The sequence below is a fragment of the Pyrus communis genome, chromosome 4, assembly GCF_963583255.1.
Source record: "Pyrus communis chromosome 4, drPyrComm1.1, whole genome shotgun sequence".
NCBI classification, from domain to species: Eukaryota; Viridiplantae; Streptophyta; class Magnoliopsida; order Rosales; family Rosaceae; genus Pyrus; species Pyrus communis.
Window position 1 is genome coordinate 26,798,788 of NC_084806.1, and position 23,831 is coordinate 26,822,618.

General features: G+C 37.5%; 1 protein-coding gene across 1 annotated transcript; it reads right to left on the reverse strand.

The window, feature by feature from the left end:
* Positions 1–18,315: 18,315 nt before the first annotated feature.
* On the reverse strand, positions 18,316–19,114 carry LOC137732909 (abscisic acid receptor PYR1-like). Its single transcript, XM_068472159.1, has one exon. The coding sequence runs from the start codon at positions 18,994–18,996 to the stop codon at positions 18,316–18,318; it is 681 nt and encodes a 226-aa protein (XP_068328260.1). The 5' UTR covers positions 18,997–19,114.
* Between the last annotated feature and the right edge of the window lie 4,717 nt (positions 19,115–23,831).

A 23,831-nucleotide genomic window follows, 5' to 3' on the forward strand; every position in this document is an offset into this window, starting at 1 on the left:
ATGCACAAAGATAAATAAGGAACAAAAGAAAGGAGGGGATGGATGGAAATTGGAATGTGAACTAACAACTATAGTTGAATGGATGAGGTGAGGTAATTACCAAGGGTTCGGCTTTGGGTTTGAGAATTTTTTATATAGATTTTTAGAATTTCAAGCCGATACATGGATGTCTTACAAGTGAAATGACTCTAAGAACAAAAATGTAACCTTCATTTTGATTGATACAATGATTTTGTAACTCGGAATGTTTCTATTGATTTAATAATTTATTTTAAAAAAGGTCCAAAAACCATGGGTTTGAATTAAAGTTGTCACCAGTAACATATGCTACCACAACAACACACATTATTATAATTGTTGTTGCAAGCTTATGTTGATCACATTTCTTGGAACTTGTCAAGAAAACAATGGAGATCAAAGGTACGCCATCATTATGACGAGCCAGCGCTGCACTTCAAAATATATGATTGTTTTTGTTGTCTTGTCGTAATGATGTTTCATTATGATGAGATATATTTTCCATGTAAGCAACATGAAGTCATGAGCGTTATAATTACACACTTGGTTGACTAGATCTACTACTATGCAAAGAGACGAGTCACATGAAACAAATTTAGATGCAATTCTATATACATGGTTTTTTGAAGAAGCAAACATTCATTCTAACCAAAAAGTGAATACAGAGCCCTCCTTGCTTCCTTTTTCCAATCTCGCTTACAGTACACACGGGTGTGACTAGGGCTGGAAAAAAATCCCAAAAATCCCAAACCAAATCGAAAAAATCCCGATCCCAAACCAAAATTCCCGAAAATTTCGGTATGTCATCCCGAACCAAACCGAAATTTTTGGTATGGGATTCGGTATTACATCTCCATTTTTTCGGTATTCCCATACCGAATAGAAATAAATATTATATATATATTATTTTTTAATTATAAGAGAATTATTTCAACCGTTCATTATTTTAGATTTAATCTGTGCTGTTCATTTGTTTTTAGGTTAGATCCCATTTCAATTTTCACTTCCGTAGCTTGAAGTTGAAACGCAGCCATGAGCCACCAGGCACCAGCTTTCCTTCACCAGAATCAGTGAATCACCACCACCCAGCTTCACAAATCAACACCCAGCCACCGGCGCCACGCCAAAGCATCCTTCACGAATCGTCTCCGACACGATTCCTTCACGAATCGTCTCCGACACGATTCCTTCACGATTCCTTCACGAATCGTCTCCGACATGAATCGCTGGACAGAACTCTCCAGCCTTCCTTCACGATTCCTTCACGAATCGTCTCCGACACGGCGACACTTGCGAGTTGCGATCTCTCTCTCTCTCGGGCAATTTTCCCTCACAGACAGAACTCTCAATCTAGCACTGAGTCTGAGTCTCACTCTCACCCAAATTAGGTAATTAATTTATGCCGTTGGCAATTTTTTTTGTGTGTGTGTTAATAACTTATACATTTCTGAATCTGAAATAGATTTAATCTGTGCAGCAGCGTCGACCACAAGGTTCTTCACATAAATCAGCTCTCACGCTTCTGTAAACGGTGTAGTGCCCACTTCCAGCTCTTCCAAAATGCTCCACAATGGCAACAAGACGGTAGAGGCAAGTACTTGAAGGAACCACTTTGCAACTCTCAGTCAACTGCAATAGGTATGCACACATTAATAATCAACCTAAAAGCTTTTACTCATCAAACGCCACAAAAAAGATCTAAAAAATGAAAAACAAATACAAGTTTTAGATGCAAAAAATGTTCTTTTATAAGGAAAAGCAAACACAAATTATTTTCAAATCAATCTATATGCAAAAGCAGCAAAGTTTAAGTGCCTGATCTTCTGAGTGCATGTTCATGTCTGCATGCATGGTTTTCGAAAACCCTGCTGCTTCGGAAAATCTGGATTCTGCTGGTACATCTTTTGCATTTGCAGTGAATTGAGATACATCTGAAGCTGATTCTTCTGGGTAGATACTTCCTCTCGTTAATCCATAGATATTGAGGCGGGGTGTGCCTTATTGTATGCAGCTACCATGATTGTAACTTTTCAAAAATATACTGCTGCATTTATGCATCTTTATAGTTTATGAAGAAGTTTATGATCTATGGGACCTTGTCCCATCTCATTTGTTGTACAAATAGGTAGATAATCAGTTGTATGATGTCACTGTTATCTATGTGGATGGAAATGTAATGTGTTGTTTTTATTTGTTAAACTGAACCCGGTAATATCATGCACTGCTGACTGTGTTGAGGTGTATTTTTTCCAACTTGCAGGACAGATAGTGCCCTGAAGTTTGGTTGGTTTTTCATGTTCTATATGGTATGTACTGATACTGTATCTATTTGACTTATTATGCTTGACTTACCAATCTGATTTTAATCAGTTTTCGTGTGGCAGCTCCACATTGGATTTTGTATTGTTGCGGCGATAGCTCCTCCAATTGTCTTTAATGGGAAATCATTGACGTAAGTTCTTACATTCTTTTTTGTTTCTTGTTTCTTGCATTTAATATTATTTACTTGTGGTGATAGCTCCTCCAATTGTCTTAGTAAGTGTTTTGATGCTGTGTAACTGAACCAATATATTTTCCTCCTATTATTTTCGACAAATGTGTCCTTTTTTTTATCTTTTCCATTTTTCTTCTTATATACAGGGGAATTCTTTCGGCAATTGATGTTTTTAAGTAAATGAACGTAAAATTTATATATTTTCATGACTGAGGAAATTACATGACTGAGAAAATTACATGACTGAGGAAATGTGGGGAAATTAATTAAGTATAGTTTTAGATTAACTATGTCAATTTTCTATGTTGAATGCTCAGATTTTTGAACCATTTATTTTATTTATTGATTGGAATTTGGATATATGCTGAACTGTGGTTGTGATATATTAATGTGCATTGTTATTTTATTTGTTAGGACTTAGGATGGACGGGTCTAGTAGCCAATCTAGTACACCTATGGTCTCGGTATTAGGAAAACGAAAACAAACCCAACCTAATGGTACCCTTCAACTAGGCACTCCCTCACCTCAAGATTATTTGCATAATGATTATTATGAAGATTGTTGGGATGATGATCCGGATATGGAGGAGGATATTGCATTAGAACAAATAGAAGAAGAGGGGGAAGAGGGGGAAGAGGGGGAAGAGGAAGTAGAAGAAGAAGAAGAAGTAGTGAGACAATGGGAGAGTCCTCCTCGGAAAAAGGGCAATAGGAGAAAGGGTCCAAGTCCGGCGTGGAATGATGCTAAGAGGGTAACGATCACCGATAATAATGGGGAGAAATCTTTCATGGCCGAATGCAAGCATTGCAAACTCTTAGTACCGGCACACCCTATAATTCATGGGACGACGGGAATTCTTAAGCATTTGAGGAAATGCCCGGGTTCTAGTCTCTTTGAGAATGTGGATCCGAAGCAACCTACATTGACACAAGCGAGGATGGGAGGTCCGGTTGTCACTCACACTTTCAATCAAAAAAGACTTGATAGGAGATGTGTGAGGTGGATTATAATAGCGGAGATGCCTTTTAGGGTGGTTGATCAAGAAGACTTTCGAGATTTTATTCGTGATTTGAATCCAAAATACAAACTTCCTAATAGGCATAAGGTGGCGGCGGCGGTTTTGGAGTTGTATGTTGAAGAGAAGGCTAAAATAAAAAGTGTGATTGAGGGGTTGAGAGTGAGCATTACAACCGACACTTGGACCTCAATTCAAATGATAAACTACATGGTCATCACGGCCCATTTTTTGGACACTAATTGGGGGTTGCATAAGAGGATCCTAAACTTTGTCCAAGTTACTTCTCATAAGGGTGATGATATTGGAAGATGTCTAGAGGTTTGCTTGAATGATTGGGGCATTGACAAGGTGTTTAGCATTACCGTTGACAATGCTAGTGCAAATGACACCGCCATTGCATACATGAAAACAAGACTCAAGTCAAATGGTACTCTTTTACTTGACGGGGCTCACTTGCACATGAGGTGCGCTTGTCACATCCTCAATTTGATAGTTAAGGATGGAATGACGGAGCTTAGTTGTGAAATTGATGCCATAAGAAATTGTGTGAAGTTTATACACTCATCCCCGGCAAGGTTGGAGTCTTTTAGGGAATATTGTGTCTTGTTGAGATTTGATAGGATGTCAAGTATCCCTTTTGATGTTGTCACAAGGTGGAATGCCACATATGAGATGCTTAATAGTGCTTTCAAGTTTAAAGAAGTGTTCTCTAAGATGGCCTTTGAGTGTGACTCTTTTATTGCTTACTTTAAAGAGGAGGTCTCGAAAGAGGTTGATGGGGTGACAAGAAAGACCAAGCGGGTGGGTCCTCCGGAGGTGGATGATTGGGAAAGGTCGATGAGTTTTGCTCACTTTCTTAAAAAGTTTTATGATGCCACCTTGACATTGAGTGCAACCCTTACTCCAACGTCACACTTAATACTTAGCACAGTGATTGCCTTGCAAGTGGAGATACAAGAACAAATTTTAAACGCCTCTAATGCCACTTTGCAAAGTGTGGCTACCTCAATGAAGCTCAAGTTTGACAAATATTGGGGTCACATTGAAAAGGTGAATCCTATTCTCTTTGTAGCCCAAGTACTCGACCCTAGGTACAAATTTGATATGTTGGAGACAAATTTAGAAGAGCTCGGCTATGGATGGGACAAAATAAGGGAGGAGAAAGTAAGGGTTAAAGGCTATGTAGCCGAGTTGTATAATGCATACAAGGAGGGAGTGGTCCTTAGTAGTAGTAGTACTAGTAGTACCAGTAGTAGTGCTACCTCAAATGTGGAGCAAAGATCAAGTGTTGTACTAGATGATGTGGGGGGTGTGATTGTAGATATTGATGTTGCTTCAAGGATGACAAAGAAGATCCAACGAAAGAGAGCGGAGGCACAACAAAATGAGATAGCCAATGAAGTGGATATGTATTTCAATGATCCACATCAAAGCCTAACATATGAGGGTTTCAATCTTTTGGATTGGTGGAAAGGAAATTGTGCTCAATATCCAACTCTTAGTAAAGTTGCTAAGGATGTTTTGGCCCTTCCTAGTAGCACCGTTGCTAGTGAGAATGCCTTTAGTCTTGGTGGGAGAGTTGTTGATCCTTTTAGAACTTCCTTAACACCTAAAACGGTTGAGGCTTTAGTGTGTACTAGTGATTGGCTTAGAGGAAAAGAATTTTGTTTCTATAAGGAGCCTACACTTGACGAATTCCATTTCTACAAGGAGCTTGAACGCTTAGAAAGAAGTAAGTAAACAATTTAATTTCCTCTTTTATTTTCTTAGTATTTATTATCTATTAGACTATAATTCAATGTAAATGATTTGTGGTTTATTGTTTTAGGCACGGCTAATTTGGGAGGTGAGGAGAATACAACACAAGAAAATGAAATGCCACCTCCACCTCCTCGACCACTCCAAGTTGAAGTTCAACAACGTCAAAATCAATCACTACCTCCACGACCACCCATTGCAAGAGGAAGGGCTCAACCATCAACATCAAGGGGAAGAGTACAAGTACCAACAAGAAGGGAGCAACCACAAGCATCAACAAGATCAAGGGGACGAAGGGGCCGAAGAGGCCAACAATATTTATAGACTTTAAGCTTTGCTTTTTAGCTTTTGGGTTTGTTACTTTATTTATTTTAAAACCTTGGCTTGTAACTATTATTTTTGCTTTTGAGTTTGTTACTTTATTTATTTTAAAACCTTGGCTTGTAACTATTATTTTTGGTTTTGGGTTTGGTACATAATTTATTTTTATTGCATGCATGATGCATGTGTAGTGGGCAAATTGAAACTTTGTTATTATTGAAACTTTGTGCACAAATGGGTAGTGGGTAGATTGAAACTTAATTTTAGCCCAAAAACATAATATGTCAAATTTTAGCCCAAAAACATAATATGTCAAATTTTAGTCCAAAAGCCCAAAAACATTTCGGGATTCCCGATTTGTCCCGAAATCCCGAAATTATTTCGGGATTCCCGAAAATTGGGATTCCCGAAAATTTGGTTTGGGATTGGTATTGAATTTGGGATTCCCAAAAATTTCGGTTTGGGAATCGGGACAAGGGTTTCGGTATGGGATCCCATACCGAACCACCCCTAGGTGTGACAAATGAAGTCATTCCATTACACTTCTACTTCTGGTGCAGTTGATTGCCTTATGATGCTCGACTTCTTCATATTTACTTCAAGATGTTTTCGGCCCTACATCTACGTTATTGCTCTCTGTTCTTCACGCGACTAGTCTAAACATCATTACAATATCTGGTGTGCTCTCTTTGATTAATAGACTTCATTATCAAACTATCTTCTATTTGTGCAATATTCATATCTTTGCATGTCTCACATCCAGACCAAGTCTAGTAAAAGCATGAACAAACAAAATAGAGGATTGAAAACAACACTTACAAACAATGTTTCCCTACTTCATAGTAAACTTACCACTAAAGTTCGCTTGCAACTAAAAGATGACAACTCACTTCAATTACGAAACCATTTGAATGTTGAATGATGGGAACATAACTCACTCCATCTATAATCCCAACAACGCATCACTTTAAGCAGTCTAACAAAAATTGACAAAAATAGGTCTAGCAAAAATGAAAGGATAGAAAATAAACAATTACATGAACAACATCCTTACCAAACCAATTAAGAAAACATGATCAGGTATTCATTTTATTGGAAGTACCAACCAAGTATATTCTTCTCTTAGACATCACATTTGCGAGACAAACATATGCCATTTTGTATGATTGAGGATCATGCAAGTTTCAATTTACATCAAGGGCCAACAAATAAATTCCGAACAAAATATATCTCAAAATTTTCTATAGACCCTCAAGAAAAATGCGTTTAACATTTGTCATTTCCTATGATCGAGAATCATGCATGTGGTTAAATCTGTTGTTGTTAAAGGGTATCATCTTTCAACAATGTGCATCACATGTTGTCCAATAGAGGTGTTTAGGTGTACTTGTTGTATACCTTTTGGCAAAGTTTTGTGGCATGTTGGCACTGGTCATCTTTTGTTAGAAAAATAAAACATCTGAACCAATAATTCTCCCATATTGAAAAATGTGTTTCATACACATTCAACATCAAAGGTAATACCAAATATTTTCTATCATCGGGTAGATTAAGTAATTACAAATTCATTCAAATATAATAATATTAATGCAAAATCCATGAAACAAATTTTAATTGGTATCTTTTATAACAAACAAACTCCTACCTGCCATACATTGAGAGTAACTACACATAGATGATGATACTAGCGGTATATGAAATCTTTGGCCAAAGATCATCATAGAACTTCCCAATTGGATCAACAAAAGAAAACAAAATATCTAGAGCTAAATCTAGTGAAAAAAAAAAATTAATGGATAAAATATTAACATGGAAAGCAATATCAATACCACTACTCTAGTAGAACATGAATTTGTAGTTGCAAACAGTGAGACAAACGACCACAGGAGAAGGGTTTTCTAATAACGTGATTTCCTTCACCATCGATTAGTTAGGATCCAAATAAATTGTTTTCTAATAAAGACCAACAAAGTACCCCACCAAATTGAATACTTTAATTGGTGAATTGTAAAATAACACTTAACAGTTAAGTACTTTCATCCATCTTGTGTTGGAAACCTCCAAGAAAATTGTATTAACAATCAAAAACAAAATTCAAAACATGGTAGTTGCATTCTGATATCTCATAAGGGGGCGTTTGTTGCGCCAGACTATCTCGGACTGGATTAGCTTCAAGGATTAAGCTGGACTGGCTTAGGGCTGGTTTGGTATTGTTGTGCTTTGAAAAAAAGTTGCTTCTGCTGTGCTGTGAGAATAAGCAGCTGTGAAATAAAGCAGCAGAGTGTTTGGTAAACTTTTTTGTAAAAGTGCTTTTGAAAAAAAAAAGCAGTAGTAAAGTGTTTAGTAAACTTTTATGTAAAACAGATGTGAAAAAAAACCGGTTTTTCAAAGCTAGGTTTTGCAGCTTCTTGTTTTTGGCTTTTTTTCATCCAAAACTGTGAAAAAAAGCTGAAGCTGAGTGTTTACCAAACACAAAAACAGCTCCCAGCTTTTTTTGATAGCAGCTTTTTTCAGAATCACCTCAGTACCAAACCAGGTCTTAGACTAGACTAAACTGGACTAACTTAGTAAAGCGTTTGGTACAGTATTGGACTAAGAAGCTGGATAATAACAAATTCTAATATTATATTATTTAATATATAAATTATTAATATTTTATTATGATCTTATCTTTTTCTCCATCTTTTCCTACCATTTCCGTCCCACTTTCTTCCTCTTCTCTCAATTCTTCGTCCCACCCTCTCCCTCTTTTTTTCCTCTCAAACCTCTCAATTCATGTCTCTTTCTCATTCCTGGTCAAACTCCTTATCAATTCCAGTCTCTATTTCTTTGTCCTCCCTCCCTCTCTAGCTATACGTTGTTCGAACGGAACCTCACGGCTCCAATTTTCCTGACAAGTTGCAGGTTTCCCGATGTGTTTTCCGGCCAACCCTCGTTAAATTGGATGAAGTTAGCACCGCCAAAAAATTCATCACCATCCCTGGACCGAGATCTTAGCTTTGCATGCTCGAATCTGTCATGGATTTGAAGAAGCCCAAACAGGCCGAGACTTCCAGGCCATTTTTCGGCCACATTCGACCACATTTTGGCCTCGATTCAGGTAGAATCGTAATCTTGTTACTCCCAGCTTCAATTTTGTATATTTTATATGAAAGTTGGTTGTGAAATGGATCTGAAAGAGAGTCGGAAAGTTAATGATTGATCTAGGTGACCGGATATGACGAGGAGTCTGTCAGGAGTGGTCGTTGAGCATGACGAGGACGAGAAAGAGAGGATAGTCTTAGCTAGTCCCATGGTTATTGGGGGGTCTCGCTAAGACCTCTTAGTGAAGGGTTTTGTCCATGCTAGTCCCCTTTAATCTCATTAATGCTAGTCTCAACATGGAACAAACACGGTATTGGACTAATAGCTAGTCCAGTCCAGTCCAGTCCGACTTAATGAGGGCAAACAAACGCCCCCTAAAAGTAAATAATCTCGAAAATCACAAGATTATTAGATGATTAGTATGAGTATAAAAGTCCTACAAAGCATACTAAATCAACAACGCTGTACATTTTCAATGTAATGCTAGGCCTCCAACATTTTATATAACATTATTGTCCTAAGTTAGTCAGCAAAACCTAATCAACTGAATTTATAACAATCATCCAAACATGAACATCGCATATCTTTCTAATAACAGAATAGGACATTATGCATTTCTTGTTCCATGTTATATACGTAATCAATTTCTGAAAAATCAAACCCTAAAAGTATAACTAAATGAACAACAAAAAATCTTATAGGAAAGGCACAAAAAATCAAACTCTAATCTATTGGGGAGCTATTACCTAAGTTATTTTTGCGAGCTTTGAAGAAATAAATTGACTATAGCCTCCTCGATTTGGGCTTCCAACAACACTCAAATAGCAAGAAACGAGCAGGAGAGAAGCAAGGAGAAACTTTACCAAAGCTCTAAATAAAAAGTTTTCAGAAACCAAATTAAAACACATAGAGAAACTTCACCAAAATTTAGTAGCTGAATTAGGGATTTCCAATGAGATTCAGTAACAATGGGAAGAACCATATGAAACTAGAGACATTCAAACTATAATTTGAAAGAAAAATTCAAGTCTAAAACTACAAATAACTCATATGAGAATTCGCAAAATGGAGAGAGCCCAAAAATGAAAACCCTAACCCTATAAAATTACAGAACTAGAAAGAGAATTGTTAGAAGAATCAGATAAGGATAAGATATATGTTAAGAAAATGGGAAACCCTAACCCTTAAATAGTTAGAAGAAGAGAAAGAGACAAGATAGTCTGAGAATGGCTAGAAGAGAGGGCCGACTCGAACAGGTGTAAGAGATGAAGGGGTTATACAACCCTACAACAGTTTTATGTCATAAGTAATGTGTCTACCACTGAGTGCTATGGAATTATACATTTTAATTTCGAGAAATTTTATTCAAACCCAAAGTTTTCTCCCTATGCCTAATATCAAAATTTTTTTTTAAAATTCCTAATTCACCCTTAACAATCCTATTTTCTAGTTCTCTCTGCATCCATCATAGTGGGCACGAGCTTGGTTGGGCTCAAATTTGGAAAGACTGGAACATATTCATTTTAAAATGCAACGGGGTTGACCGGGCCATCTATAAGAATTCTACGGTTTGGAATGGCACCTAACTCGACCCATTTGAAACGAGCCTATTTAGGTCGAGTTCACAGGTCCAATTATATTTTTTTTCAAAACAAATTATTTGGTTGGTGAAGCAAACTGAAACAGATTATTGTCAGGACAAATTATGACATACAAGGCCAAAGAGGTTGAAACTATATATATTTTTCATTTCTAGATATAGAAACAGATTGACTTGTACTCTTTATTTATTGATGTGTATGTTCATGGAAACTGTCCAACAAAAGCAAACAGATTCATATATGCATTACAAGCATATCAAACTTGAGAAAACAAAGAAAACAAAAACATAAAATCGAAATTTTGAATTTAAGAACACAAAACATCAAACTTGAAGCATCCCCAAAATGGAGCAAACCAAAAGCCCTAAATTCCAAAATTAGAAGAAAAAAACCCAAATAATTCCTAAATTGGAATTACTATTATATTTGCTTGACTAATCAATAAAACGATCCCCTTAAGTTGCTTAGCCATTTGTGTAAACCAAGATGATAGTAAACACACAATACCTTTCCAAAGATCCTGTAGATCTACGATTGTGTTCATTTCGACCCTAAAAGTTTCTTGTTTTCTCATGAGTGCTCTGGAGAATTAAGCCTTTCAAATGATTATCCCAATCCATAATTAAGTATTCCAAGGCATAAGAATTATAGAGCGCAAAATATTCCCAAAAATCTAGAAGACAATGCATGGACTTTTTCTCTAAAAAGACAAAAATACGTTCATTAAATGGGTAAGGCTCTCAAATACTCCCACGCATAGCTTATCATCACTGGACATCCAAGCAACTGATTACGACTACTCAAAGCTCCCTTGATCGTGGCCTAGAAAGCCAAAGGTATTAAAGATAGGATTAGTTACTAAATCCTATATTTAATATATTTCCAATTGAAGATGAACTCCATCAATTAAGGAATCTCTATCACAATCAATCATGGATGCTTCCATCATCATCTCAAGATATTATCTCTTAATTAATATATTGGAATATTATTTCCTCACTTGATTGAGTTAAGTTTCAATGAGAATTTATTAAAAATGGGATTTGGTGAGTAATCTTATCTTTAATACATTTCACTTTTCCATACCACGAGTAGGAAAGCTTTGAGCAATTATAGTCAATTGCTTGGACCTCCAAAGATGTTGAGCTGTACATAGGAATATTTGTGTGGCCTGTCCATTTAATGAGGGCAATCTCGTATTCTTCATAAAAAAAAAGTCTATGCGTTGTCCTCAAGATTTTTGAGATTATTTTTTACTCCATAATATTATCACGTAGTATTAAGATGTGGTGTAGAATGTGATAGATTGCGCATATATTTATCATAACATGTGGCATTATTGATGTTATATATTAATCAACACTTGAAATAGGAAAGTCAGCATGTTCACAAATTAGTTCGTCGATATTTAATCATAACATATCCTAACATATCCATTCATATACTATATAGTATCATGCCATACATCTAACTCACCAATTCACTGACAATTTCAAATACGTTCCAATCCCATTTCTCGTCATCTCAACCTCACGTGACATTGACATTAGTAGTTAATAATCCAACTTGTCTCGTTTATGCATGGGTTCAACGTTACCCCACCACTCTCAACCTACCAAGCAATAACAAATTTATATATACAACAATTGGATTGACCTCTCATAATCTCTATACTATTCCTGACTGTGATAGACTGTTCATATGAGTTTTCATGTCCATTAGAGCAATTCCACCCCTAAAGACTCTGCGCTAGCACCCAGCCCATTTATCCACTTAAGTGAACAGTAATAGGCCAAAGCATCTCCACTCCTAAAAAAATAGCCTAGTTCATTTTATTAAAATATTATTATTTTTTATTATAAAATAATAAAAAATAAATTTTTATTTTTAATTTCTGAATTTATAAAAAATAAAATAATAATAATAATAATTTCTGAATTTATTAAAAATTTTCTGTATTTTTTAAAAGTGAAATTCTTAATTTTTTGGGGAAAAAACGTGGACCGTTGATCTGTTATCGGACGGTCCAGTTTAAAAGTGAAATTCAAATTTTTTTTACTGTTGGAAATCCAACGGTCTAAAATAACTAGCCGTTGGAAATCCAACAGTAGAAATTGGGCCACGTCGCCCACCCGGGTGAGAGGTTAATGCGCCTGCACTGCTGGGCCCTGCCTCTGATTTTGTTGTCTGCTACTCGCTAGGACGCGCGCATGTAGGACACGCTCCAGGCTTAAAAACACAAACAAGCCGGTCCCCAGGTCTGTCAAAAATGGGCTGGTCTGGAGACCAGCTTGGGCTGGGTGCCAGGCAAACACACGGGCTGGAGTGGATTGGCTGAGTCCCAGCCTTTTTTTCCACTGGGTGCTGACCTCTTGTTGCTCTGGTGGAACTGCTCTTATAATAAGGTTGTTTTTATTTATTTAGTACAGGTAGGTTGGAGGGTTTAAATTTAGAATGCAGTAGAAATAAAAGGAAAATTTAAAATAGGTTCAATTTTAAATGCCAACTTTTGAAGTAGATCAAATTTTTAGTGATTTTTTATTTTTGAAATAGGTCTAATTTTTAATTACTTTGGACTCATATAAAAAAACGACGATCCATCACTTGCCGTAATAAGTGACCTTTAATGAAAACAAGAAGAAAAAAAAAAGATAATGTATAAATAATAAATAATAAATAAAAAAAGTTGAATTACTTGGTAAGCTGAACAAGTGAAGACAAACAAAACCTTTGACGAAACCCTAATATAAGGACAATATTGATTTGCGCCACCAAATTTCAGAGACAACATTTAACTAATTTTTATGTTCAAATGCTTTTTTTAAATGTATCGAATCGTATCCCCAACTCAATGAAAAGTTTCTCCTATAGTAGTATCAGGTTCAGGTACTACCATAACCATATATGGGCACATCTCTTTTCAGCACTATTATTTGGCTTCCATATCTGGATTCCCACTATAACAAATTAGCAATTGCGGCAGTACCTTCTCTGTAGGGAAAGATTCTGTGGTTATTAACCACACCAAAAATTTAAGATATTCTGGATGTTTTAATCATTAAAACTTAGTATTTCAAACAAAAATTCATCAGTATTTTAAACATTAGAATGAAATATTTTCAAACAAAGATTTATCAATTTAAAAAACGCAAAGTATGAGTCTATATTATAGTAGAACTCCCACTTTGTAAAGGTTTCAATAATACATTTGAAAATTTCCGAGGATTTGATCTAAAACAGACCTCAAAATTTGAAGAAAAAAATAAAATAAAACAAAAACAGATTAACCTCACGAAGAAAAAGGGGAAATTGTAGCAATAGTTTCTCAATTTTAATTTAATTGTAGTAATAGTCCATTAACTAAAAATTTATGATCATTGGTCCATTTTACTTCAAAACATCCAGTTATAGTCCTTTTCGTCAACTCCGTTAGAACTTCTGTCAAAATGAATCACGTGTCACACACTTGAGGCTGAATCAATGAGCAAATATGAAAAATGAAATGAGAAAAACTGTAGCCCTGATTCCTCAACTTTAACCCAATTAGAGAAATTGTTCCTCAACTTTAACCCAAGTGGAGCATTAATCCATCAACTTTAACCTAATTGTAGCAATGGTTCTTCCAACATGACTCATTTTGACGACATTTTGACTGAGTTGACGAAAAAAATTATAGATGCATGTTTTGATGAGTTAAGGGACCAATAGTTATGAATTTTTAATTACAATACTATTTCTTCAATTGTGTTAAAGTTGAAACCATTACTATAATTTTCTTTGTTTTTTATTTTTTGGATAACAGACAACACCATTACTATAATTTTCTGAAAGAAAAAAACGCCATCAGTCCAAAGTCCAAACGCGATGACAAGTGACAATGACTGGATTTGGAAAGCAGCATAGGAGTGTGACTAGTGCTGGTAAATGCCAACTGCCAACATGCAAATTACTAGGTCATGGAAGATTTTTCCCATTAGCTGCCATCATGCAAATTCCTAGGCCATGGAATAGTTATTCAGTACACCCGCAAGTATTGGCACTCTCCAAATGTAATTCTTCTCAGATGATTTTTCAAAAACAAATGGAGAATACGAGGCGAGTTTTAGGGGCCTTGATAATAGCTCCCCTTTTGAGTTTAAGACGGTAAAAGAATAGTTAAGTTTTACGTCCTCGTTATAGGCAAATTTGAGTTATCAAATGTAATATCATTATAAATCTGTCATGCTATAAAAATTTACTATTGATCCTTATCGATGAGCACTGTCATATTAGTGGCTTAATGGGATTTTACATGTGCTTGATTGTATGTTATTTTCTCTACACGTGTCTTGGATTTAAAACTCACTAATTTTCTAAATTAATCGTAATAGTTTCGAACTTTCTCTCATCCTCTTAGTAATAGTAAAATTTAAAAAGAAACAGTAACAAATGTTTACTTTGACTTGATTTTCGGTTTTGTAAAAAATTAAAAATCCCACACTGAAAAAATAATTTACAAGTAATAGGTAAGAAATATACAGTTAATATAAATAAGGAATTTTAACGAAAAGCTCTTGTTATTGTTTACTTTAACGAAAAATCATATTTTTATACTAAAAATTCAATCATAGTACTATTCATTTTACCATTTATTTGTCCTTATCATTAAAATTCAAAAATTTTCAACTATTTTCATTAATTTTCTTATATAAATAATAAACTTTGCAATGCGCACCGATGGTCGGGGATATACTATCGGTGACAAGTTGGCCTTGACCCTAAAAAGTTAACTATGTTTGTCAACTCGAAAGGGAACTACAAGCAACTAATTTGGTGTTTGGTTTTGAGATAAAACCAATGCTTACCCCTGCCCCGAGATACATTGAACTTGATAACTACGATAGTTACAAGCCTACAACCCATATATATATATATATATATATATATATTAGTAGCATTTAAATAGAATGAAGTGTCCCCACTTAATACTTAGTACTACAGATTAGTAGTTTAGTAGTATTTCATTTCACTTGTAACCCTAGATTTAGTTGTAGCAATTAGGAATTGAGCTTTCAAGCTTTGCTTTTGGTTTCGTTTAGTTGTAGCTGATTTGGATTAGACGAGAAATTTTAGATTCGATTGTTTGAACAATATTATTCTTAATTTATTGTAAAATTAAACATATTCTTTCACTCTTTTACGTAAATAATATTGTTGTAAGTTGTGATGGGAAACTTGGAGTAACAAAAAGCCCCATTTATGGCTATTGGATTCTTGCATAAAGTCAACAGCATAGATTCCATTTTCTTTTATGCATTTATTTATAGGGCGGGATTAAACTACCAACTACGATTGTGACCCCTTTTCCATTAATCTATTTATTAACTGGTACTTCAAACCCTTTTTTTTTTTTTTTTTTTTTTTTAATGAGCAAACTTGCTCGTCAGACGTGAGTCCGCTAACTTTTAGCACACATTTTTTACTATTTATTTAATGACATGTAATATATTATTCCATGTACCGGTCGCTTGGAAAAATCTCTCTGCCCACACAACCCAAATGACAAATCAAATATTCACATTTCTTTACGTACGCATTGACCCAAATACCCTTTCCCTGTCCTCACAATTCCAACTTTACCAAAAGCATGGCATCCCGGTCAAACATTTAAAACCAAGGATATTTTGGGGATTACATGGGAGGCGAATTTACAAATTAAAAAAAAAAAGATAAAATAGAAAATTCAGAACAAAGCACAAATTAAAAATAAAAATACAAACATTTCCATTCCTGTTTTTTTTTATTTGTTAATTCGTGTTAAATTTTCTCGCATCACCTGAGATTTAGCATCCATGATGCGAGATTTATACGCGCACACAAATTAAAACCCTCTTGTGACAATTGTAGTAAAGATGCAAGTAGGGATCGTTCTAGACCGGGGATTAGGAGGGATTACTAATTCACTTGGAAATTGACTCAAAAACGTAAAACAAACGTTAAAACACTAAACTAGACTCAAAGAATGCCAAACTAAATAATAAAACACTAAAACAAATCAAAAGACTCAAAGAATACAAAACACTTATAAACACAAACTAAGACACGTTCTAACTAAATTGGACACTAAAGTAAAGGGGGATTGAGGTTTTGACGAAATTAAACTAAATGCAAAGATTGAAATTAAAAGGCAGAATATAAATATGAATGTGATGAAAATATGGATGAATGCTAGCTAGAAGGTTCTTCTCCACACATGTTACACTTGCATACCATTTGATTTTCAGTTGGTCTTTCGATGAATTATGAAACTCAACACCCCGGGTTAATTAGGTCCGCTTAAATTAACCGTCAAGTTTTCCTTAAGTTAATGAATTGGATGGGTTAGCGCAACGCAATTCAAAACATTCTCTAAAAGTCCTTTACGTGAAAAGCACAATAAAGATACAATCAAAGATCATTAAGCATCATGAAAACTATAAGTGTCGACGAGGCATTCGTTACTATGATGAGCATGAAACTAGTGCCAAGAATTCATTTAACGCGATTGTTTATAAGCAACCTCCACTACTTGTGAATATAAATTCATAACTATTAGGTGAAACTCACTTATATTCTAGCGTCATATTCATGCATGAAAATTAAGCGTGCACTCTCAATAAACATACACAAATAAGTTATCAATCAAGCAGTTAAACAAATTGAATCCACAATACATGAAATTCCAACCAAAAGTAATCAAATCATATTGCAAGCATAAACATGGTTTTGAATCACCCCCTAGCTAAATAGGGGTTTAGCCTCTCATGTTCACAGAAAGAGAAATACAATTGAATTTAAACATAAAGCACAAAGGATTGATTACACCTAGAACGCCCAACGAATCCACTTGAATTTCGGCGCGTCCAAGCTCCTCTTTCCTCTTCTCCTTGCTGCGGCAGAGATGTTGTGTGGGTTTATTTGGGTGATTTTTCTGACTTTGGGATGGATTTAGGGTGTTAAAGTGGGCGGCAATGGTGGTGGAAAGGTGTATGGAGGTGTGGAAGGTGGCTGGAGTGGAGGGGATGGCTGCGGCAGTTGCTGGAATGGCAGGGAGAAGTTCGGCTGGAATGGCAGGGAGAAAGTGCGGCTGTTGGGAGAAAATAATTGGTTTATTAGGGTAGAATGGTGAAGAGTGCGGCTGCATCAATTAGGGTGAATGGATGCACGGGTTTTTTGGCGATGGGATGCTGGAATGGATGTATATGCAGCGGCAAGGATGAATGAATGGGATAATGGGATGGTGGCTGCACAGTTTTTAGGAGAGAATTAGGGTGAATGTTGTCAAATATCACGGCCTAGGGTTGAATAATGGGAGTATATGGTTATGGTGGCTGCGGCACAAGGGAAAAAGTAATGAGATTTGCGGCTAGGTTTTCTTTTTGGCTTATTAGGTTCAAAATGGTCAATGGGAAGCCACGGCAGCATGATTATGGAATGGCTGAATGATTCTTGAAGGCACGGCCAAAATGTAGGATTAGTGGCTGATTTGTTTTATTATATTTTATTTTGCTGAAAAATATGAAAAGAAAAATAATAAAAGGTCCCTAAGGTGCGGCTAAATGGTGGAAACCCTAGGGCTTAGAAATTCAAACCCTCTTTTATTTTTATTAACTAAAATTCACCTAAAGGCTGCTAGAATTTAGGAAATAAAATCAGAAATTAAAAGGGAATAATTAAAGGGTGCGGCTAGGGCCTTGGTTTTGTGTCCTAAAGTGCCTACAAGGTCATCAAAGTGGCTAGAAAATACGGATGTTTAAGTTTAGGAAAGGTTACCAAAACGGGAAACTTAGGGTTAACTTCCCTACTTCAAGTAGGAAACCTTGTTTGAGTAGGATTCCTCGTTTTGGTAAGAATTCATCATTGGAGTAGGAATTCATCGTTTCTTCAAGTCTTCAACTCATTCATTCCTCTTTCGCTCCAAAGGACTCCAATTTGCATCTTCTTGCACACTTTGGCCTTATAATCTGAAAATACACAAAAGTGGCCTTAAACACTAAAATAACTAAGTAAACACAACATAAACGCACGAGAACAAGCTAATTAAGTCGCATGAATATGCTCCTATCAATCCACCGTTGCCCGCCAGGCCTTTGGTGACCGACGCCAGCTTCTGGAGATTCAACTTGACAACAGTATCCGCGAAGAGACGCGTGTCCTCCTCGGAATTCCCCTCGGGCACATCGACGACGTAGGATTCCAAAACAACGGTCCAGATCCTTCCGTCACGGTCAAACCCATGCACGGTCGTCACGGATCGGTAATTCCTGAGGCGGTGCTCGCCCCCAATAATACTGAAACCGGTGACGTGGCGGTCTTCGTCGAGTAAGTCGAGGCGCTCGGTGCTGGTGGCAGCCGGTAGGCCGGAGATAACATTGACGTCCCTGGTGCACCCGACGGTCATTTTAAAGCCTTCCTTCACGTTACAGCTCCGGATGAAGTGCTTGTAGGTCTGGGGCTGGTCGAAGCGCCGCACCAGAGACCACACGGTGTCGGGTGGCGCGTGCACGCGTTGCGCAAGTAGGGAAGAACATTTTCCGGGGCCCACCTGGTACCTGTGGAATTCGTTGACGAACTGCTTCAACTCGTCGAACTCGTCCTGAGTCAACCCGGACGGGAGGGTGAGGTGGTGCTGGGTTTCCTCCGCCTCGTCTTGCTCGGCCATTGAGCCCTCACCTTTCTCCATTCACTCGAGAGAAGAGGGAGAGGGATGTACTTCCGTTTTTTGGGAAGGGGATTTTGTAGGATGATAGGGATAATAAGGTAACTCTATAGGGTTTTATTAAGCGAGTAGGATTATTTGCTCTCTCATTTCCATACTTTGTACATATCTTTCTGTTTGTATGATCACGGTTAAATCACGTTAATATTTTATATTACTATTACTTTTTGTTTTATTATTTCTATAAAAAATTAATGTAAAATATTAACGTGACTTAATCGTGATCACACTTCACAAAAGAGTATAAGAAAAGTATGGAAATGGGAAAGCATACAATCCATCTCTTTTATTAAGAATATTCGTGGGGTTAGTCTAGGAATATGAAAATAGTTTTTAAAGGGTATAGGAAAGGTGTCAACTTGCTGATGCCGACAGGTGCTTTCTTCTTGGTTGCTTGACAATTTTATTTTTTATACGTCGAGAATAAGGCTGGAAACATTAAATATAATAATAAAATTGGTTAAAAATTTAAAAAATAATTAATCTCAATTTATTACTCTGAAATTTCTTAGTTTTCAATATTTCATTGATCAAGTTTTTTTTATCCCAGTTTAGAACCTAAAGTATTAATTTTTAGCTAGTTTCATACATCTGTTAAGCTTTTTCTGTTAAAGCATCAGTTAATCTGTGACGTGACGCCTACGTGAACAATGACTGGACGCCATGCATTAATCTAGAACCTGCGTGAATATTAAAAATTTTAAAAACTAAAAAATAAAAAATAAAAAAAAAGGTTAATCTCAGTTTACTATCCCAAATTTTTTTTGATTTTCAACATTTCATAATCAAATTTTTTTCGTCCCAATCTGGTACCTAAAGTTATAATTCTAGGACACTTTTATACATTTGTTAAGTTTTCTATCAGAAACTCCGTTAACTGATGACATGACATCCACGCAGACAATGACTGGATGTCATATGTAAATATGAGCCCCAGTGGACATTAAAAAATTAACCCATAAAAACGGGGTTCCCATACCCATTTTAGGGATGCTTCGCAAGGTTGGGTCGGGGGCTTGGTGGTGAAAGCTATAGAGAGAGGGAAATTAATGGAGGGCGTTGGTTGCTTTGTGGACATAAGGGATTTAATTTTGGGGTTTTGGACAGTACTTTGTCGATCTCCGCATCGACACCCCTCCATAGCTCCTCATTCTCGTCGCTAACACTTCCAGTGATCTCGTCTTGCTCACCTGCATCGACTACTCCAACCGCGAACCCAGGAAAGGGGTCCATCTCGTTTTCCTAGCAATTGGGTTGCCGGTTCGGGAACAAATTCTTGTACTAGGAACTAGGTGTTTTCAATCCCTTAATTTAATTTTTTTTTTTTTTTTAATTTTTAATGTACCTGTTGTGACAGCCCGTCCAGGATTTTTCGTACCGTAGGTGTGAAATGACAGTTTTGCCCTTAGTGATTTTGTTTCGTTGTGTGGTTGTTTTGGGGCTTGGTTGGCTGCTTTTGGACCACACACACACACCCACACCCATTCTTATCATTTTCTGCCCTGTCCCGTGTGTCTATCTCTCTTTCCCCTTTTCTTCTACTTACGGACAAGACCGAATCCTTCGAAAACGTTGTAGATCGTGGTGGAGACTTAGACCATTGTGTTCGTGAGCTTCATACGAGTTCAACCATACCCGTTTCAAGTACGGAAACCTTTGTTTTCACGTCGAACCCGAGATGTTCAATTCAGGGTACTGTTCATGCACTCGTAAAATCATGTGTTTTTGGGAATTTCAGGGTTGTAGGAATCTTAGTGAGGTTCTTAGAAAGCTCGAGGTGGTTCGTTTAAAGGTTTTGGATGTCGGGATCGTGAGTTGCAGGTTTGGCCGGATTTTGTGAAGTTTTTCCGGCGAGATTCCGTTGGTTTTAGTGCTTGGAAGTGGTAAGGTTTTGTTCCTCTAGTTGTAAGCTTCATTTTGGTACCAAATTCATTAAATTTGGGTGAAAAACGAGTGAGAAATGAAGTTTAGAAATTTTTCCAGTTTTCCGGCGACGACAACGACGACGGCGCCGGAGGTTGGCCGGAGAAGACGACGTAATATTCTGTCAGTTTGGACGAAATATTCCTAACGACATTAGGTTAACTGTAACGGAATCTGTTAGTTTTAACGAAATATTCCTGACGGCGTTAACTGACGCCATCAGTGTGCCAGGCACATGCCTGCGCGTGGGCGGCGCATGGGGGCGCGTGAGGCGTCGAAAATTATTTTAAAAATATGGGGATGTTCGTGAGGTTGAGTAGATCACGTTGGTGTATTCACACACCCCATTTGAGTATTGTATGAGAAGTTATTACCTAGTTTTGGTTATGTGCTTTAAATTAACGTTTTTATAGTTGTTTCGCATATAGGTGAGACCTATCCCGAGGACGAGCGCAGTCACTCGAGGCAAGTGGGTTATGACCTTTTTACATACCAGTGAGTGGGTTTTTGGTTTTCCGTATATACCTATATATACTTGTGATTTTCCCAGAAAATGAAATGAAGCATTTATATGTGTTTAAATGGCATGCATTGCGTTTGCCTATTTATTTATGCATTAGTACTTGCATATATGTATGTTTGGTGCTACGGACGCATAGGTAAGTGTCAAGTAAGTTATGGTTTATGTTTGTGTTTAATAGTGATTTGAGATACATAGAGAGCTCATAACCTGCACCCCTGGTGTTAGTGCTCCTACCCAGAGTAGGGCACAATCCTTCACGTGATGTTCACCTCCCGCACCACACGCTCATCTTTGATCCAAGTTAGGTGCACAATCATGTCGTACAGACCACTATAGGTGGTTTCGACTCGTAGGTGACCCGCAATTATTCGCCCAGTCTTCACGTGATTGTAGCACTTGAGCATATTTATTTACACTCAATCCTGTCGTACAGACCACTTTAGGTGGTTCCGACTCGTGTGCAGGTATAGTTAGTGAGTGGTGGATTTGAGCTCTAGATTCAGCCGTATAGGTCACGTTAGGTGACTCCGGCTGACAGATTACATGGCATTGATTGTTATTACCTAAGTACTTACATTTGATGTAGAGGCATTCGACATGGCATATTTCTAAGCATGTTATCTATATATGTGTATATGCTATTTTCTAGGAAACTATACAGGTTTTACGGCGAGGGGTTAGAACTTTTGATAATGAAATGATTTGAAAAGCTTTGTTTTTGCCCACTCACACTTTCTGTTTTGCGCCCCTCCAGGTTCTAGTTTGGATAGCTCTTTTGGTGGCTCTCAAGGAATTCACGGCATATCTGACAGATTATCACCAGTGTAAGACCACCTCTAGGTGTGCTTATTTAGTGTTTGTTCCCCTGGACTGCACTAGGTCTTTTGCGCTCTGAATATTATTTTTCACACTTACGCTTGCACATGTATGTTATCTACTTAGTGTATAGCTTGGTTTTTATTTATTCGTACTTTTATTATTATTCTTAGCTTCCGCATGGTGCACACGGTTACGTCATTCTCACGTGACGGGCAACACGCCCTGATTTCGGTCGGGGTGTGTCAGTTTGGTATCAGAGCATAAGTTTGGCAGTCCTGTATTTTTGTGAGTGTTCTAAGTATTTTGGTGTCTTCTATCAGAACTATGCCGCCTCGTAGGGAACCACGTCGCACTGCTGAGCCTAGTTTCCTCGATGTAGCTCAACTAAGGGAAGTTATCGCCACCGCCATTCAGTTGGCGCTCCGCCCTCCCCAGAGGACTCCTCTGGAGACTATGTACAATCTGAAGCTTGATAAGTTCGAGGGTTTTGAGGGAGTTGAGCGGTGGCTGGAACATATTGAAAAGACCTTTTGTGTACTGCATAATCAGGGGAATCTCCTTGTTAAGAAGTGAGTGGAGGCGACATCTTGGTTCTTGGGTAAGGAATCTGTATCCTGGTGGGAGCAGGAGGTTCGTCATTTGTCCCCAGAGGAGAGGACTGATTGGGAGGTGTTCAGAGAGTTGTTTCGGAAAAGGTTCGTGCCTCCTGAGTACATTAATCGCAAAAAGCAGGAATTCACTGAGTTGAGGCAAGGAAAGTTAACAGCGAACGAGTATTATCGGAGATTTACTAATTTATCATGTTATTATCCGGAGGTTGCTGCCAATCCGGCGGAGATGCTTCGTCGTTTCTGTTTGGGTACTAAGAAGAAGTGACGTTCTATGGCGACCACTACCCCTTGTGACACTTACCAGGAGTTCTATGAGATTCTGTTGAGGATTGAGGATTCCGAGAATATGCCCAGCGAGAGTGAGGAGGAAGAAAAAGATGGTAACCAGAGAAAAGATGACAAGGGCAAGGGTCAGACATCGCTCAAACCTCGCAAGACCCAGAGCTTTAAGCGAGGTAGAGCCAGTTCTAGATCTTCTATCGGTGGTTTTGGTGCCATTGGTCAGGGTCATGGTGGTAGATTTGCTAGGGGTACTAGAGGTCAGAGGCAGAGTGATGCTGGTAGAAAAAGAGCTCCGGTTTGTCGCAGGTGTAATAATCGACATTTTGGAGAGTGTAGGAAAGGCAACGGTGGTTGTTTCACTTATGGGCAGATGGGACATCGGGCTGCAAATTGTCCCCAAAGTCAACAGAGGCCCCAACAGTCTTTCTTGCCACCACCTGCGTCGATCCAGCAGGTTCCTGACCCTGGTAGTTATGGGCAGACAGGTCATGGTGGTGCCTATTATTATCAGGGCGATGCTGTTCCTTATGCCCCAAGACAATATCCATATCCCCAGGATCCATATTCTCAGAGTGGGTATCCCCAGTATTCTGGTGGCTATATGCTGTATCCTCCAGTTCCAGCGAGTGGATCTCAGTGGT